Source organism: Callorhinus ursinus, unplaced genomic scaffold (assembly GCF_003265705.2).
Source record: "Callorhinus ursinus isolate GAN/ISIS: 27379988/994484 unplaced genomic scaffold, GSC_fseal_2.0 scaffold35, whole genome shotgun sequence".
In the NCBI taxonomy this organism is placed as follows: Eukaryota; Metazoa; Chordata; class Mammalia; order Carnivora; family Otariidae; genus Callorhinus; species Callorhinus ursinus.
In genome coordinates, this window is record NW_027397097.1 from 3,545,281 (window position 1) to 3,563,051 (window position 17,771).

A 17,771-nucleotide genomic window follows, 5' to 3' on the forward strand; every position below is an offset into this window, starting at 1 on the left:
GGATCGAGTCCCACATCGGGCTCCCTGCTCAGCAGGGAGTCTGCTTCTCCCTCTGACCCTCCCCCCTCTCATGTGCTTTCTCTCTCTCATTCTCTCTCTCAAATAAATAAATAAAATCTAAAAAAATAAAATAAAAATTCACACTTAATATCACCCCTTTTTATAACAGCTTTATTGAGAGTTTATTCGTATACAATTTACTCTTTTAAAGTGTACAATTAAACGGGTTTTAATATATTCACAGTTATGCAACCATCACCACAATCAATTTTGAACAATTTCATCACCCCAAAAAGAAACTACCCATTTACAGTCTGTCCTCTTTCCCCATTCCCCTAGCTTCTGACAACCACTAATCTCTTTCTGCCTCTGTGGTTTTACCTTTTGGGGACATTTAAATGGAATTGTACAATATATGGCCTTTTAGGTCTTGCTTCTTCCACTTAGCATGTTTTCAGGGTTTATCCACGTTGTAGCATGTGTCAGTGCTTCATTCCTTTTTATTGCCAAATAATATTCTAACATATGGACATCACCCCATTTAGATCCACTCAAGAAGTATATCAGCAAGATAATGAAAGGAGGGGCGCCTGGGTGGCTCAGTCGGTTAAGTGACTGCCTTCGGCTCAGGTCATGATCCTGGAGTCCCGGGATCGAGTCCTGCATCGGGCTCCCTGCTCAGCGGGGAGTCTGCTTCTCCCTCTGACCCTCCCCCCTCTCATGTGCTCTCTCTCTCTCTCTCATTCTTGCTCTCTCAAATAAATAAATAAAAATCTTTAAAAAAAAAAAAAGATAATGAAAGGAATGTTAAGGTAGTAACACCTTAAATATATGCTAACTTTAAAAATAATTAAGTACTGGGGAGCCTGGATAGCTCAGTTGGTTAAGTGCTCAGCTCTTGATCTCAGTTTGTGTCTTCATCTCAGGGTTGTGAGTTTAAGCCCTGCATCTGGCTTCACACAGTGTGGAGCCTACTTTTTTTTTTTTTAAGATTTTATTTATTTATTTGAGAGAGAGTGTATGCACATACGTATGGGGGGAGGGGCAGAGGGAAAGGGTGAAGCAAACTCCCTGCTGAGCAGGGAGCCCGCCCAGGTGGGGCTTGATCCCTGGACCCTGGGATCACGACCTGAGCCAAAGGCAAACTCTTAACCCACTGAGCCACCCAGGCGCCCCTGAGCGTGGGGCCTACTTAAAAAAAATAAGTAACTATTTAACAATCTAGTTTTTAAAATATCAGAAATAAATTGTTTGGGGGCACTTCCTGCCCCGTGGGAAGCCTGCCTCTCCTTCTCCCACTCCCCCTGTTATGTTCCCTCTCTCATGGCGTCTCTCTCTGTCAAATAAATAAATAAAATCTTAAAAAAAGAAATAAATTATTTAGAAAAAAAAGAAATAAATTATTTGGGATACAGATCTTAAAGATCTAATTTGCCACTGAGGCCCACAGGATAGTTTGGACTCTTTAGTGCCTAAATACTTTTATGATTCTCTTCCTGGTTTTCCTCTTCTCACCCCATTCGTTGTAGCAACACATGGAACTAGTTTTAATTCCCTAGTATGGTGCTATGCATTCACATTTTACTGAATATTGTTTCCTCTGCTTTGAAAACCCTCCATACTACTGCTGAATTCTCCCAGTTTACTCCTGTTTTTCTTCAAGACTCCACCTAGAAGTTACCTTTTTTGGAGGCTGTCTTTGACCACCCCCCCAAGTTAGGTAGAGATTTCTCTTGTGGGTTCCTGCAGCCCCCTGCATGTCCTTCTACTACACATCTGATTCACCTCTGGATTCTCTGCATAGGGTCTGACACCAGTCAGGTCTATGTGGGTAAATCTGAGTTGAATCAGAAAGTCGTCCTGGACTTAATAACCTCTTGGTCCAGTTATGACATCTGTTGTCTACAGGGGCAGATATTGGCCATGACTGTCGGCAAGCAGACCCCTTGACTGATGGCAAGAGAAATCCTGTAGAGGCTGGGGGCTCTGAAACCAGCTCTGTGTGTTAATCCTCCACCCACAGGCCCTATAGCTCTGCTGAAGCTGACATTTGAGCCCATGCCATGTCTGCCCAATCATCTGGCTTTCACTACCCTCTCTCAGAGCATCTCCTTTCCTTTTGCAGATCAGCGGTTTGAGTGCTACATTTGCAGAGATTTTTTTGGAAATAATCCAAAGCAATCTTCCCGAAGGAGTCAGATTGTCAGTGAAGGAGGTATGTGCTAGTTTGAGAAGAGGCCCCCTAGTGGCCTACCTGTGCTGAAAATATGGATAAGAGCATCTGGCTTTAGAAACAAGACAGAAATGTGGATGATAAACGGGAAAGCTGTGCAGACCAGTATTACTGTGATCATTTTCCTGGCCCTTCCAATGCATCAGTGCTGATGGGTACGGACCACAGGAGTTGAACTCCATCACAGTATCCCGGTGTTAGGGGCAAGCCCGTAATTGTGTATAGAAAGAACATGATTCAAGTGTACATACAGTATAATTAATCAGAACGCAAATATGGACATGTACTTTAAAGAGGACCTTTCTGGATCTTCAAGGCTTAACTGTAGCCTGACTGAGAAAAGAATGCCAATCAGAAGGAAGTTTGGCATAGAAAATTTGGAAAACATCAGGAACCTCAGCCTAAATACTGAGTATTTGGGTCCATTTGCCGAGGCAAGCCTTGTTGTGACACAGATCCTTCAGGTCATTTTAGACTGATGCCATTTGCTGCATCCAGCTCTCCTTGTTCTGAGCCCATGCTTATTAATCCTCTTCTTGTTTTTTGGGTTTCACATAGATCTGTATACAGGAGAAAATGTGCTGGTCATGCTGATTTAAATATACCAGTCCCTAGGTCTATTATTTCCGATTGTAGACAGAGAATTTGGGCATCCTCTCTCTTTAAGTGCTTCTAATGAGGTACTCCTAGCATTTGACATTCGTTCCTTATATGTCTGTCTTCTCTCACCAGACTCTAAGTTCACTTAAGGCAGGGAGAAAGTCCGATTCAGAATCCTTGGTACCTAATACAAGTCTGGTGTATAGTAGATACTCAATAAAAGTTAGTTGAATCTGAATCATTCTCTACAGGACTGGCTGATGGATTTTTTTTTTATGCTGTGTATGTTTGAATAACTGAAAGCTCTGCAGTAATTTCCCCTTATTTTCTTTTTCTTCTCCCCAGCACTCTGAAGAAGACTTCAAGGGAAGGTTCAAAGCTCGGCCAGAACTGGAAGAACTGTTGGCCAAGTTGAACTAGCTCATTGCAGACCCTTTCATGTCAGGACTGGTGACATTGAGTGCCAAACAGAAGATCTTCCTGGGTGGTCAAAGTTAAGCAGAAGACCCTCACCTTTAGATATCATAACTACCCATCCCCATTAGCCAGGAATGCCTCCTCTCTTGTATGGAGAAGCGCTTGCCAATTGTCACCACTTTCCTTTGAGCCAACCTAAGACATCCTCCATCTAATAAAAATCTGCAGCTGATGGGCATGTGAGAAGTCAGTCCATCCTGTGGAGTATCTTTTATTTTTTTATTTTAAGATTTTATTTTTAAGTAATCTCTACACCCATTGTAGGGCTTGAACTCACAACCCCAAGATCAAGAGTCATATTCCACCCACTGAGCCAGCCAGGCGCCCCTGTGGAGTATCTTTAAGGGATTATATTTTCTCTTCAGCACAGAAGCATGTTTCCCTTCAGTATTTCCCCAGTTAGAGTGATCTCATCCTTTCAAGCAATCTGGCATCGAGTCTTTTAGTGAAACAGAGGATCATAACATAAGTAAACCCCCTATGGATAGAAGGCATAGGGATGGAGATTTTGGCTTTGTATATGAAAAAAACTCTTCAGATAGAATCAGGGTCTGGCTGTAGTGAAAAAATACTGCTTTGTGGGTAGTGAGTGACTCGTCATATTCAGGAAATGTTACATAACTGCTATTTAGGGTTACCTGGAATGAGTTTAAGCAAAGAATTAAGGTTGATCTTGGTCAGAGGTCAGAAAACTCCTGCTTGTGAGCCTAGTCCCACTGACTGCCTGTTTTTTTTAAAGTAATTTACTGGAGTGAAATTCACAAACCACAAAATTAACCATTTTAAAGCAGACAGTTCAGTGGTATTGAATACATTCACGGTGTTGTACAACTACCACCTATATTTAGTTCTAAAACCACATTGCCCATTTATTGGAACAGAGCCATGGTCGTTCACTTACATATAGGCTAGGGCTGCTTTCACACTGGCGGAGTAGTTGTGACATAGACCGTAAAACCAAAACATTCATCATGTGTCCTTTATAAAAATAGTTTGTCAAACCCTGATCTAAGTCACTGGTTCTCAAAACTGAAGTGTACATCAGAATCACCTGGGGGGCTTTTTAAACACAAATTTTTGAACTTCACCCCCATTTTTTCTGATTTAGGAGATCTTGAGTGAGGGCCTAGAATTTGCATTTCTTACACGTTCTCAGGTGGTGCTGATGCTCATGCGATTGGTCCAAGGTTACCTCTTTGAGAACCACTAGTCTAAGTGACCTCTAATGTTTTTCCTATTTTGAGCATTAGTGAGTTCATACTTTTGTACATAATAGCGATCATTTATTGAGCTAGACTCTGTGCAAGGTACTTTGTGAGCTCTAATCCTTACACCAGTCTTTTAGGGTGTATATATGAGTGTGCATGTGGGTGGGTATCTGTGTGTGTGAAAAGGTTATGTGTGAGTGCGTGTGAGTATCTGAGTATGTATCTCACATTTACTGAGCCCTCATTATGCTTTGTACTTTATAAAAATTGCCCTTGAGTTTGCTGGTATTATTCCAGTTTTATAGATGGAAAAACCGAGGTTTGGAGAGATAGAGAGACTTCTTTCTCCTGAAGGGTCACATGACTAGTAAGTGGCAGATCTTTCTCTCCCGTACTCCACTGCTGCTGTGGGGTACCCCTACAGAGAGGTCTTTGGGAGCCCAGAGCATTCTTAGCATTGCATGTATTTTTCTAAAACTCAACAGTTTCAGTTCTGAAGTTATTCTGGTTTCTTTGCCTTGGTCTCTAAAAGCAACAAGAGGAATCTCAGATTTCCTTCTACGGTATACCACTAAGGGAGAGCTGTCAAGATAGCAGGTGCCTTCACTTAAAATGCTTCTCTGAATTGACACTGAAGGTTCAGCAGGCCACTACTTCCAAGTGAAGCCCAATGGGAGTGTGGGCAGAATTTTTTAGGTGAGGACTAGTATTTTGGTTGTAGAATTACTCATTGCTGAGTCTCCTTTAGGGAAGATAAAAGAGAAGTTGCTAATGGATGAGCGTAATTTTGGGGGATGTATAGTGACAGGAAGATAAAGATGAATAAACAGATGTTTACAAATACATACACACAGCCCCCATACCATATGGACTCTATTTAGGAACGTGGAAAATGTCATTCTTTTCATTTCCCACTTTTCTTTGTTAGTGATTTGTGGAAGCAGGACACAGGATTTCATAAATTGACAAGACACTAGAGCTGAAGAACATTAGGACCTAGCTAGCCTGATCCTCTCTTTTAGCAATAGGATAGAGACCCAGGAAAGGGAGTGCTTTTACCCAAGGTCACAGCACACCTCTTTGGCAGGGCTGGGAGCAGGATTCAGATCTCTTGATTCCCAGTCCATCCTTTTCCATTACATCACTGAGGGATGAGTCAGGTTTATCTCTTAAATAGGAGGCAGCTGGGTTCTGTCACCTTGGAGCTCTTGTGTCACTGACCTAGTTGATTTATCCTCTCGCCAGAGTCAAAGAGCTTTTGTTACTCCTTAGTCTGCTCTGAGATAAATGGAAATTGCTTCTAATGCCTTATCCTGGCAAGAAGGATGGGAGATATTCTGATTGCTAGAATCTCAGAGTTACAAAACAATTATGAGCTTCATCTGACTCTCTAGAGTAAGGTCCAGAAGGAAATGGACTTTCCTAGAATCACATGGCAGTGAAATCAAATGGAGTGCAAATCTTCTTGTACAAGGTCGAAAATAACTCCCACCCTCTCTGAGACAACTTATAAAGAAAGAGTCAGACAAACCTGGGCTATTCCTAGTTTCTACACTTACTAGTCTTAAGGCCTCAGGTGAGTTATTTTAACCTCATAAACCTCAGTTTTCTGATCTGTAAAATGGGAATTATCCTTTTAGGAATTTGAGATGGAGATAATGTATACAAATGGGCTAGCAAGTGCTCAGTAAGTGTTGGATTACCTTCCCTTCTAAACTTTTTCAGCATACTTTTAAATAGTTTTTTTAAATTGAGATATAATTTGTATTTATAGTGAAACAACAGATCTTGGGGCGCCTGGGTGGCTCAGTCATTAAGTGTCTGCCTTCGGCTCAGGTCATGATCCCAGGGTCCTGGGATCAAGCCCCGCATCGGGCTCCCTGCTCAGCGGGAAGCCTGCTTCTCCCTCTCCCACTCCCTCTGCTTGTGTTCCCTCTCTTGCTGTGTCTCTCTCTGTCAAATAAATAAATAAAATCTTGAAAGAAAGAAAGAAAGAAAGAAGGAAGGAAGGAAGGAAGGAAGGAAGGAAGGAAGGAAGGAAGGAAGAAAGAAAGGAAGAAAGAAAGGAAGAAAGAAAGAAAGGAAAGAAAGGAAGAAAGAAAGGAAAGAAAGAAAGAAAGAAAGAAAAGAAAGAAAGAAGGAAAGAAAGAAACAACAGATCTTAAGTGTATAAGATCAGTTTTAAAAATGCTCGGGGCGCCTGGGTGGCTCAGTTAAGTGTCTGACTCTTTTTTTTTTTTTTGCAAAGTAATCTTTCTTTATTGAAGTGCTGTCTCATGATATCTGACTCTTTTTTAAAAAATATTTTATTTATTTATTTGACAGAGAGAGAGCACAAGCTGTGGGGGGCGGGGGGAGAGCTGCAGGCAGAGGGAGCTTCATGTGGGGCTCGATTCCAGGACCCTGGGACCATGACCTGAGCTGAAGGCAGACGCTTAATCGACTGAGCCACCCAGGTGCCCCAGGTGTCCGATTCTTGATTTCAGTTCAGGTCATGATCTCAGGGTCCTGGGATTGAGCCCAAGTCAGGCTCTGCACTCAGCCTGGAGTCTGCTTGTCCCTCTTCCTCTGCTTCCCACCCCCACCCCTTAAAATAACTAACTAACCAACTAACTAACTAAATAAATAAATAAAACCTTAAAAAAAATGCAGTCACCTGTGAAACCTATACTTCTATCAAGATAACACTTCCATAACCCCAGAAAGTTCCTTTACATTCTTTCATAGTCATTCTTCAGAAGCAACCATTAATCTCATTTCTAGTGCCCCAGATCAGTTTTGCCTTTCTAGTACTGCATATAAGTAACATACAGTATATACCCCTTTGTGTCTGACTTGACTTACCCTGTTTTATCCATGCTGTTGTGTCTATCAGTAGTTCATTCCTTCAGCATACTTTTAGTTTTCAATGTTCCAGTTACGGTTAAATTGTGCCTAGAATCACTGTGATAACGTGAGGGGTAGGCAGGATGAATGAGAGGAAAGGTCAATGGATTGGAATTCAGAACAGCTGGGTGCTGGTTTTGGCTTCATCAATATACAACATTTGGGATAATCTACATTTTACAGATGAGATCATTGGCCTAAGAGGGAAACAGACTTGTCCAAGGTTAGCCAATGCCAGCCCGGGATCGTTCCAGTTCACTCAATTCCTGGTTTAGTGCACATTACTGAGATTTTGAGAAATGGCTTTATGTAGATCAGTAACTTCCAAGAACACTGAATGCCTGGGTTGAATGGGCAGTCTTCCTAGGTAAGGCCAAGAGATTCCTCAGCTTCATGTTTTAGTTCCCTTCCTCTGGCTAAGGATGCCTTCCTTGTTCTGCCACCAGAGAAGGTGCAAAGGAAGCTGCAAAGGAAGAAATGAAATCTGGACATTTTGGCCATTGAGACATTGTAGCAATGCCCAGAGACCCCTGTTTCTAGGGTGTAAATTGTACTTAAGGAAGGAAAGCTCTCTGAGCATGCATTGGGTGTGTCTAGAACTAGACCTGCTGGAAAGGCACTGCAGACAGAGGTGGCCAATGTGTCTTATGCTGGTTTAATCTATACTTTGATCTCTTTGTGCCATTTTTGTCTTCAAATGTGTGATCTCCCTGGAGAATTTGAAATGATTCATTTAGTTTTTATAAATCCCCCTGGAATAACTTTCATTCCCAGTCATTTAAGGTTTGGGTTACCATTTAGACAGAACGCCCAGGCTCTGAAAGATGCCCAAGCTCCAAAGAATGAAAACTCTTCAGAAGATAGCTGCTAAAGATGTTAAGAATCCTCCCATTTCTGCCTGCTTTAAGTCCCTGCTGGAGCAGAGTAGAGAGCCCTATCATTCTATAGAGTGGAAAGTATAAGGTTTCAACCTGGATTGGCTCCAGTTCTCTTTGGATTTCTAGTCAGCAGCCCAAGGACTTAGCCTGGCAACTTTACCTGAGGGAGGGAGAGTGGGAGGCATCTCTTATTACTCACCTAGTAAAACACATTACCATGCAACTTTGTGCTGAGCACAGGCCAAGTCCCCAGCCAAGGACCTTGCAGGGAAGGGCCAACTCAAGAGCCACGATGGGGGTGGGGGGCACCAAGCCTCTGTACAGAGGTAGGTATAGATTATTCTGGACAAGCATGGACCACCTTAAATTACAGCTCCATGGCTGTGGGCTCCAGAGCTGAGAGACTAAAAAAACATGCCAATCTAGAACATTGTGGACAATGTGCATTGGTTAACCTCCATTTTGTAAAAAAAAAAGCCAATCAGCCAAACAAACAAACCCTTAATATTTACATAGTAAATGTAGTTATTTACTTTGTTAAGCATCATACTAGGCAGTGGAAGATTATAAGTGCATAGAACAGAGAACAGCATAGACTTCAGAATAAGACACACTTGAAAGTCTAACCCCCAATCTGACCTTTATTTCCTCCTCTGTAAAGGGGAGTTAATGGAGTTAATGAGAAAATGTAACTCAGGAGAGTGCTTAGCACACAATAATAATTACATTAATAGGCAACATTTAGTGAATGCTTACTGTGTACCAGACACTGTTTCTAAGCCCTTTACCAAGGTTAATTCTTTCAACAAGTCTTATGAGGAAAGTCTACATTTATTACTTTTAAGGCCTTATGAGGAACGTTTTATATGCATTTTTACAGAAGAAAAAACAGATCCTGAAATGTTGAGTAATTTGCCCCAAACTACACAGCTAGTAAGTAGCATAGTGAGACTTGAAAGCAGTATGTCATAGAGAATGAGAGCAAACTGGAACAAAACAGCCTGAGTTAAATGCTTCATAAATGTTATATAACAATATTTATTATATACACATATTACATATAAATATTATAATAGTTGTGATAGTTCAAAAAATGCTAATAATTTTTATTATTTGCTATTTATATATTATCCCTCATTTAATTCTCTATGCCAAAAAATAACTCTCTAAGTATGCCTATTAAATAGGAATTATCCCCATTTACTTGAGGAAACAGGTTTGAGTGGCAACAAAGCCCTCTTTGCCCAAATGCATTCTGTGACCCACCCAGTGTTGGCTCCCTGTTAGAAGTGGAGTCCCACAAAACTTGCGCTTAGCTAGTTTGGAAGTTATTCCTCCTGCTAGGGAGGTCCTTCTGCCCTTCCTCTCTGTTAGAATCCCACTCACCCTCCCCATAGACTATTATTTCTATTTTACTCACACAAATTTAATACAGAGATACATTCCTGTTATAAAAGATTTGAATATGTAAGCAAATATAGTCCTTATTGATGGAGTTTTACACTGTGAATTTATTCACTATATAAACAATGTTGCAGTGAACATAATAGTATATACATCTTATAAAAATATAGTCGAGGGCTCCTAAAAGAATTGCTGTTGAAATACATATTTTTAATTTTTTAAGTAATCTCTAAACCCAACATGGGGCTCAAACTCATGACCCCAAGATCAACAAGAGTTGCATACTCTTCTGACTGAGCCAGCCAGTAAATATATAAATATTTAAAATATTTATAGATCCTGGGGCACCTGGATGGCTCAGTAAGTTAAGTGATGACTCTTGATTTCAGCTCAGGTCATGACCTCAGGGTCATGAGATCAAACCCCATGGGGCAGAGTCTGCTTCTCTCCTTCTCCCTCTGCCTCTCCCCCCCATGCACGTGGGCACATTCTCTCAAATAAATATTTTTAAAAAGATAAAATATTTATAGATCCCACCAAATTGTCTTCCAGTAGCTTTATTATCCCTTCAATAGTGTAATTGTGCCTGTTCTTCATCCCTACCAATATTGGCTGTTATACTTTTGATTTTTGTCAATAGACATAGCTAATACTACTTTTTAACTTTGTTTTCAATTGGGCTGTTTGCTTCTTACTGATTTCTAGGTACTGTCTTTTTTTTTTTTTTTTAGATAGATAAAAGAGAGAGAGCAAGCTTGGGGGGGCGGTAGGGAGAGGCAGAGAGGGAGAGAGAAAATCTCAAGCAGGCTCCACGCCCAGTGTGGAGCCCGACACGGGGCTTAATCTCAGGACCCTGAGATCATGACTTGAGCTAAAATCAAGAGTTGGACGCTTAACTGACTGAGCCACCCAGGCACCCCTTATTTCTAGGTACTTTTTACTTGTAGATGGTATTTCTTTATGTTATATGTTACAAAGAGGTAATGTTTCCTTCATCACTAAAGGTTCAACTCAACTAACTCCCTTCTTTGAGATTCTTGCTGACAGCTCCAGTCCACACTGCTCTTTGACGACCCACAGCACTGAGCAGACAGGGCCCCAGAGTCATCCCATTCTAATTGGATTTTATTGTTCTTTAAGTGGTATTCCTCTCATCTTCTCCCCTCTTTCTCTCACCAATCACCAACACAAAAACTCAAAGTAGTTTTAGGGCCTACTAATACTTCAGATTTGTGCTTCTAATATATAGATGCTCAAGAAAATGTTACTGATGATGATGAGAGCATACGCCCCTTTGCATTCTAGCTTTGATGGCAGGAGTTATTCTTCCAACTCCTTTCCCACTCCCAGTGCCTTACAGGGCTAGACAGAAAACAGAATGGGCAATGTAGTTCCATGGAAGAAAAATGAGAAGCGATGGCAACTGTTATCAACTGGAGAATACAACCACCTAAAAGCGGAATCGTTACTCAGTTCCAGCAAGTTGTCAAGTAGGAATATAAGCTCCATGATGATAGCTTTTCCATTTTTTAAGAGCTAAAGATCTGTATTTTATGTTAAACATGACTTTTTATTTTTTTATGGCATAAATGGGATTCAGCCACTTTTTTTTTTTTAAGATTTTATTTATTTGAGAGAGCGCGCACAAGTAGGCAGAGTGGCAGGCAGAGGGAGAAGCAGGCTCCCCGCTGAGCAGAGAGCCTGATGTGGGGCTTGATCCCAGGACTCCGGGATCATGACCTGAGCCAAAGGCAGACGCTCAACCGACCGAGCCACCCAGGAGCCCCTGTTAAACGTGCCTTTTAAATGTCAGGCCAACGTTGTGTGTTTGCTGGGTTGTAGCATACTGAGGTCAGACTGCATCTGTCTGGCATATAAGAGGCACTCAATGTTTATTTTCCCATTTGTTTTCTTCCTTCTACTAGACTGAATGAAACATCCAGATCAACTAATGAAAGATAAAGGCACTTACATAATGGCTAGTAATTAGTTGTTCTAATGTTTTATTTCTACCCCTCAAACCAGACTAAGTAACATGAAGGAAGAGATCCTATTATTCATCACATCAGATCATATTATTCATTCACACAGGAATTGGCACATGGAAAGGTCTTAGAAAAACTTGTCAGTTGTGTGTTGAGCCAATGACTGAATAAATGGAAGACCTGATTAGTAACCAATTTACATTCAGATTGTGAATTTACTTTTAAAATTAAACGTCCATGTAATCAGTTCAGTACTTGGCACATTGACCCAAGATGTAGGACAGAAGAACATCCCTTAACCCCACTCTTTGTTTTACTATCAGTCAATATTTAATATTGGTGGAACATGATGGGTGAGGATTTTTGGCATCTCACCATGAAAATATCACAGCTTTTTTTTTTTTTTTTTTTTTGGTTTTCCCAAAGAGTTTATTTGAGCAGACCTGGAGACAGGGAGGCTCTGCATCTAAAAGAAGGTGTTGGGCCTCTTGGTGGTGAAGTGTGGCTTGTGCTGGCGACGCAGGACCTGGTGGGGCAGCGGGAACTTGATCTTGGAGTCGTGGAACTGCTTGATGGCTAGTCGGCGGCACTTGCTGGCTGCAATCTCCTCCACCTTCATGATCTGGATCGAGTGGGCCCGGGCACAGTGTCGGGCACCCATGTCTCTGTAGCACTGGGTGACGGTGCCTGCAGTGGTCAGGTCCCAATACTCCCGGTACATGTTGTGGGTGCTGCCGCGCGAGTCATAGCGTAGCCAGATGCCGAAGTTCTTCACCCACAAGGGGGATTGCTCGAACACCTGTTCACAGTAGACAATTTCCCCCGAAGACTTCTTCATCTTTTTCAGCTGAGACACAAAGTACCAGAAGCGGGACTTGGCGACAACGTGATTAGGTGCAAAGATTCGCATGCGATACAGGGGCAGAGTGCGACATTGGGGGTGGGCAGGTAGCACCCCACCACCTTGTACTCTCGCAGTGTTCCCGAAGCTTTCATGGCACACTCTCCGCTCTCCCCGCCACACGAGAAAGCAGTATCACAGCTCTTTACAGCAGTTATGTCCAAACCCACAGCTGCCGGGCTCTCAACGTCAGTCTTAGCCAAAGATAATCCCCGAATTTTATACCTCTTGGCCCACACTTCCGCTGTTCAGGACTTCTTCCCAAGATCTCTCTGGGTGCTAGTTTCTACAGGGCCATTCTCTGGGGATAAGTGGTTTGGGGTCTCAGTGGTGGGCACTGCCTTGCTCTTTCCTCCTCTGCAGCTCCTCCCGCCGCCTTGCCTGCTGTTCACTCATGCAGTCCCTGAAGGCCTGTACCTGTGGCTGACACTGTCGCCAGTCCTGGTGCTGGGCCATGCACTCTTGTACTGCATAATGGGAAGCGGCACAGCCAGAACGGGAGATCAGCTGGTCCAGCGGGTCCTCTTCCTCATCTTCCTTCTTTACCTGTCGGGCCCAGGTATGGCCTTGAGTTGACATCTTTGGGAGTCTCTAGAACATCAATGGAGGCAAGGTTAGAGTAGGGATGTGATTATGAGGTTCCACTATTATAAATAATACTGACCAAACTGCATTGTTATAGCCTATTTATGCATTTGTCTCCTGTTGGAGACTATAAGCTTATTTGAGTACAGATACTGGGCCTGATTCACCTTGGTGCCATCGGCAGTAGGCCTGGCAAGAGAACAGACCTGCAAAATGGTTTGACCTCAATGGAATGACATAAAGTATATGAGAATGTTTATCACAGCACTAAATAAGCTTGAGTGGATCTGCTAATGGAATTTGAATTAGGTGAGATGTTACCTTTTTGGAGCAGCTGTCTTGGATCCACCCTAAAAGAATTAATTTCTCTACTTTTCTCCTATTAGCCTTTTCCTATGGTTGGAAAAGAACACAGCTTAACACTTGGGAGGGTACCCAAATATGGGTAGGGTTTGACATATAGGAGAAATAGAGTTCAGTGTGGCTGTAGCATAGCGTGTGCATGGGCCAGGGCAAGAGAAGAGTCTGTGGGGTGAGAGTGCTTAATGTGAGGTGGATTTGCCCTGGATTGTCTTTCCAAGATCATCTGCTTCAGAGCACCCAGCAGAAAGTAGCCTACAGAAAGAACTTGAGAAAGGTTTGAAGGGAAATAACCTCAGCATTTACACATTTATTTCACCATGACAGGCTTTAAAGGAACTAACACCCTTTAATGCCTTTCCTGTGTCTCTCTGATTCATTCAACAAAGGATCACTGAGTACCTATCATGTATGAGGTACTACACTAGAGGATACAGGAGTGACCAAGACTGATTTAGTTCCTGCCTTAATGGCGTACAATCTAGATAATAAACAGATTACAATGCAGTGTGCACAGATACTTAAGACTGGGAACACATTGGAGGAATACCTAACCCAGACATGGCAGGAACAGGCAGGGAAGGCTTCCTGGAGGAAGTGATTTCTAAACCGAGACTTGAAGGATGAATAGGAGTTAGCCAGAGATGGGGAGAAGGAATATTTCCAGTCAATGGAAGAGCAGGGGCACAGGTTGAGGCAGGATTTGACTCAGGAAAGGAACTGAAAGTTTTGTATGACTGGAGAATAGCGTATGAAGAGAACTGTAAAACAAATGAAATTGGCGCTCTGAGAAAGTAATCATAGCAAGGTCTTGTTGGCCATGTTAAGCAATGGGGAAATTACAAGAATTTAAGGACTCCATAGCCTTACCCAAAACTTATTTGCTTTGGAGTCGGTATAACCTAAGGAAGGAGGGGGTAAATAAGCTTTGAAAAGAGACCGGGATTGGAAACCTAGTTTTGTCACCGACTCACTGGGTGACCTTAAGAAAATCACTTCATAATCTCTTGAAAAACAGAGATAGTATCTACCTCTCAAGATTGTTGAAGGCTAAAAGGGATAAGGCACGTAAGAAGCCTGGCACGTCCAAAGAGTTCAATAAATGAGTTTTTATTAGTGTACAGAAAAAGTGCCCTGGATTCTAAGCCAAGAGATCCAGATTCGAATCCTAGTACCACATCTTACCATACAATCTTTTTAGCTTCCTCCTTAATAATATTTAACTCACAGAATTAATGTAAGGATTAATATGATAGTGAGCGAGAAGTGCATGGATGACAACAGAGCTCAAAAAATGCCACGGTACTCTTTCCCCACCACATCCCGGCTTCAGTCTTCCCTGGAGTAAAAAGAGGCAGACCCGGGCGCCTGGGTGGCTCAGTCGGTTAAGCGACTGCCTTCGGCTCAGGTCATGATCCTGGAGTCCCGGGATCGAGTCCCGCATTGGGCTCCCCGCTCAGCGAGGAGCCTGCTTCTCCCTCTGACCCTCCCCCTCTCACGTACTCTCTCTCTCTCTCTCATTCTCACTCTCTCAAAATAAATAAATAAATCTTTAAAAAAAAAAAAAGAGGCAGACCCATGCTTGGGGATCAGGGCAAGCTATACGGTCGGCAGCTGGCCTGGACTAGGAAGGCATGGGAAAGCAGGGAAATTCAACTGTCCAAGTCATCTTGCAGCTACTCTCCCACTTTAACGAGAGGACGCATGCGCGCACGTGGCAGCCAGCCGCAGTCCGGCTGTGCCCGCTACGTTTTACCGCGCAAGGACGCGGTACGCAGTGCTCACCGAACAGTCGGACACGAGAATTCGGACGCGCGTTCCAGCACGTCGGAGTCCCTTTTGCAGGCACTTAGAACTCTTCCGACCCTCGGGCCGAAAACCAGCCTCCGGTGGGGAACCTGAGAGCGGAAGTGGGAGAAGAGGAACCCGTCACGCGTATTCATTGGTGGCCTCTCAGTATAGGTCCCGCCCCCAGTCCTTGTCGCGGCCCCTTTGACGACCCACTTCCAGCAAAGAGCGGAAGAGGCGGGCAGGTGGAGGAGGGGTTAAGATGGCGGCGCCTTTGAGGATTCAGAGCGACTGGGCCCAAGCCCTCAGGTGAATGAAGGCCCAGAACTGGAACGGAGGAGGGTAACGCATGTTGTCTTTGCGTTAAGGAGAGCTGTACCCAATCCAGGATAGGGATTACCTTCATCATTTGTTGAGGGATTACTGGATGTAGCAAACCCACATGGTCTTTGGTTTTCATTCTCTGCAGAGCTGTCCCGAGGCCAAGGCAACATATACGGCTGTGATCCCAGTGTCAGAACTAGGATCAATGAGTTGGAGAAAGGAAAACTGGGAGGCAGGAAAACTCTTGGCAAATAAGTCATAGACATTTAGCAAATATTTACTAATCGTTAGTTATTTGCAAAGGTCCTAGTACTCACCACCTCCACGTTGTCTTTGAGTTTATGATGAAATCTTTATATACTCTTTGGACGCCTAGTGCTGTGTTAGACATATTGGACAATTCTATTCAGGAAACAATGTAACACCCACTGTGTCCAGGCTGTATGCGTGTGGAGTTGAGATGAGTAATCTAAATTTAAAGGGTGGCTCTTGCCTTCAAGAAGCCGACAGCTTAATTGGGGATGCATAGGAAACCATTCATTTAACATTTATTGATCATATACTGTGCAAGTTATTACTCTGCACCAGGATGCGTACAGCAGTGCCTTGAATGTCAGGTGTTAATACTAATAAGGGTTTTTCAAATTGAAACCATGGTGAAGGTGAAAACATAGCTTTCTGTAAATAAGAAAATTACGCTTTACTATGTGAGCTAAAATAAAATACACATTACTTACTACAACACAGAATGTGTGATAAGTAATAAAGGAAGAACACTGACATTTACTGAGGGCCACCAGGTGCCTAGGAGAGAATGCAGGAGAGGAATCAGAGGAAGTAACTTATCCAAGATTTTGCAGCCAATAAGTGATAGAGAGTTACTGTCAACCTAAATCTTTTGTCTTTTTTTTTTTTTAAGATTTTTATTTGTTTATTTGAGAGAGAGAGCATGAGCAGGGGGAGAGGGAGAAGCAGGCTCCCCACTGAGCAGGGAGCCTGATGCAGGACTCGATCCCAGGATCCCGGGTTCATGACCTTAGCCAAAGGCAGATGCTTAACTGACTGAGCCACACAGGTGCCCCTAAATCTTTCTGTCTTAAAAGTGTAGGTCTTTTTCACTATACCCTAAAAATGTTAGAGTGATAAAATAAGGATTTGGAAGATTGGGGAGGTGCATTCTAAAACATGTAAAAAGTCAGTGTGAGCTGGTAGAATGCAGACATTGTATACTAGTCCCATGTTTCAGTTCCTGCTTTCCAGATAACTAGGTGACCTTAGGCAAGTCACTTTTTTCTGAGCTTCAGTTTTATCTTTAACATGGGGATAATAAAAGGCATTTTGTTAAATTGTGAGGATTAATGATACTGTTTGCAAAGTGCCTAGCACAGGGCTTTGCTTACAATAATCCCAATAAATATCTAAATATAAAGTATTTGTGATTTTTTCAAAGCTGTGTAGCTTATAAATGAATAGTGAACTCCCTATTTTTGAAATATTTGAATATTCATTTAACCAATAGACATCTATGCATTAAACACTTAATCCATGAATATTTCTTTAATAAATAAAACTTGTTTTATAATAATCTATGCCTGGATGAGATATTAGACTGGCTCATACCTAAGTACAGTCCAAACTGAAAATTATATGATCTTTCTCCGTTGCACCAGTGGCATCCTTTTCAGCATTGAATGAGCCTAATTAGTCTTTTGTCTCTCTTCATAGGAAGGATGAAGGGGAAGCCTGGCTGAGTTGTCACCCCCCAGGTAATGTCCATATGCCCAAACTGATATACCTTCCCTTTAGAGATAGGGGTTTACTACCCTTAGAAGAGAGCTTCATACTTTCTCTTGGCTCAGACTCCTTGCACAATGCTCATAATCTTCAAATGTTCTTGACCAGTTTATGTGTAGGATATCTTATTTAGCCCCCATCACTGCAAAAGCAGTGTTCTCCTTAAGCAAATTTTCTAGATTACTGAAGCTTAACTCTTTGCTATGTATTATATGTATATACTGTGGATAAATGCATATATGCATGTTGATCTTCATCTTTCATCCTGGAAGAATTTCATTTCAGTCAGGAAAACTGAGTTTAGATCACTTTAGTAGCTTTTTTTTTTTTTTAAGATTTATTTATTTA

General features: G+C 42.4%; 3 protein-coding genes and 1 pseudogene across 9 annotated transcripts in view; 2 read left to right on the forward strand and 2 right to left on the reverse strand.

The window, feature by feature from the left end:
* The window catches only part of MRPL48 (mitochondrial ribosomal protein L48), a 54,767-nt gene extending 51,267 nt beyond the window's left edge, over nucleotides 1–3,500 (forward strand). Inside the window, exons 8-9 of the mRNA XM_073879686.1 lie at nucleotides 2,126–2,215; nucleotides 3,179–3,500. Of these exons, the coding sequence (XP_073735787.1) occupies nucleotides 2,126–2,215; nucleotides 3,179–3,253 (165 nt within the window). The 3' untranslated portion in view covers nucleotides 3,254–3,500. The remainder of the gene's footprint in view (nucleotides 1–2,125; nucleotides 2,216–3,178) is intronic.
* Nucleotides 3,501–11,672: 8,172 nt separating this feature from the next.
* On the reverse strand, nucleotides 11,673–12,667 carry LOC112806108 (large ribosomal subunit protein eL20 pseudogene; annotated as a pseudogene).
* A 229-nt stretch (nucleotides 12,668–12,896) lies between these two features.
* Nucleotides 12,897–15,795, reverse strand: COA4 (cytochrome c oxidase assembly factor 4 homolog). 2 transcript variants are annotated; one of them, XM_025848395.2, is made up of 4 exons: nucleotides 15,706–15,791; nucleotides 15,303–15,415; nucleotides 13,479–13,550; nucleotides 12,897–13,163 (listed from the first exon to the last, which is right to left on the reverse strand). In XM_025848395.2, the coding sequence occupies exon 4, from the start codon at nucleotides 13,149–13,151 to the stop codon at nucleotides 12,897–12,899; it is 255 nt and encodes an 84-aa protein (XP_025704180.1). In that variant the 5' UTR covers nucleotides 13,152–13,163; nucleotides 13,479–13,550; nucleotides 15,303–15,415; nucleotides 15,706–15,791. The 2 variants fall into 2 exon arrangements, with proteins under 2 accessions (XP_025704180.1, XP_025704181.1); XM_025848396.2 differs by lacking the exon at nucleotides 13,479–13,550 and having other exon boundaries at nucleotides 15,706–15,795.
* Nucleotides 15,443–17,771, forward strand: part of PAAF1 (proteasomal ATPase associated factor 1) — a 41,017-nt gene continuing 38,688 nt past the window's right edge. Inside the window, exons 1-2 of one of the 6 annotated variants that reach the window (XR_003203804.2) lie at nucleotides 15,443–15,614; nucleotides 17,355–17,395. Coding sequence is in view for 2 of the 6 variants with exons in the window: in XM_025848376.2 (XP_025704161.1) it covers nucleotides 15,568–15,614; nucleotides 17,355–17,395 (88 nt within the window). In the remaining 4 variants the exon portion in view is untranslated. Of the gene's footprint in view, nucleotides 15,648–17,354; nucleotides 17,396–17,771 lie in introns of those variants that run through there. The other 5 variants (XM_025848376.2, XM_073879682.1, XM_025848377.2 and 2 more) reach the window with 5 other exon arrangements.

Bases quoted from the DNA above. Each gene is read 5' to 3' on its own strand.
- COA4 (XM_025848396.2), bottom strand. From the start codon at position 13,151: ATGTCAACTCAAGGCCATACCTGGGCCCGACAGGTAAAGAAGGAAGAT.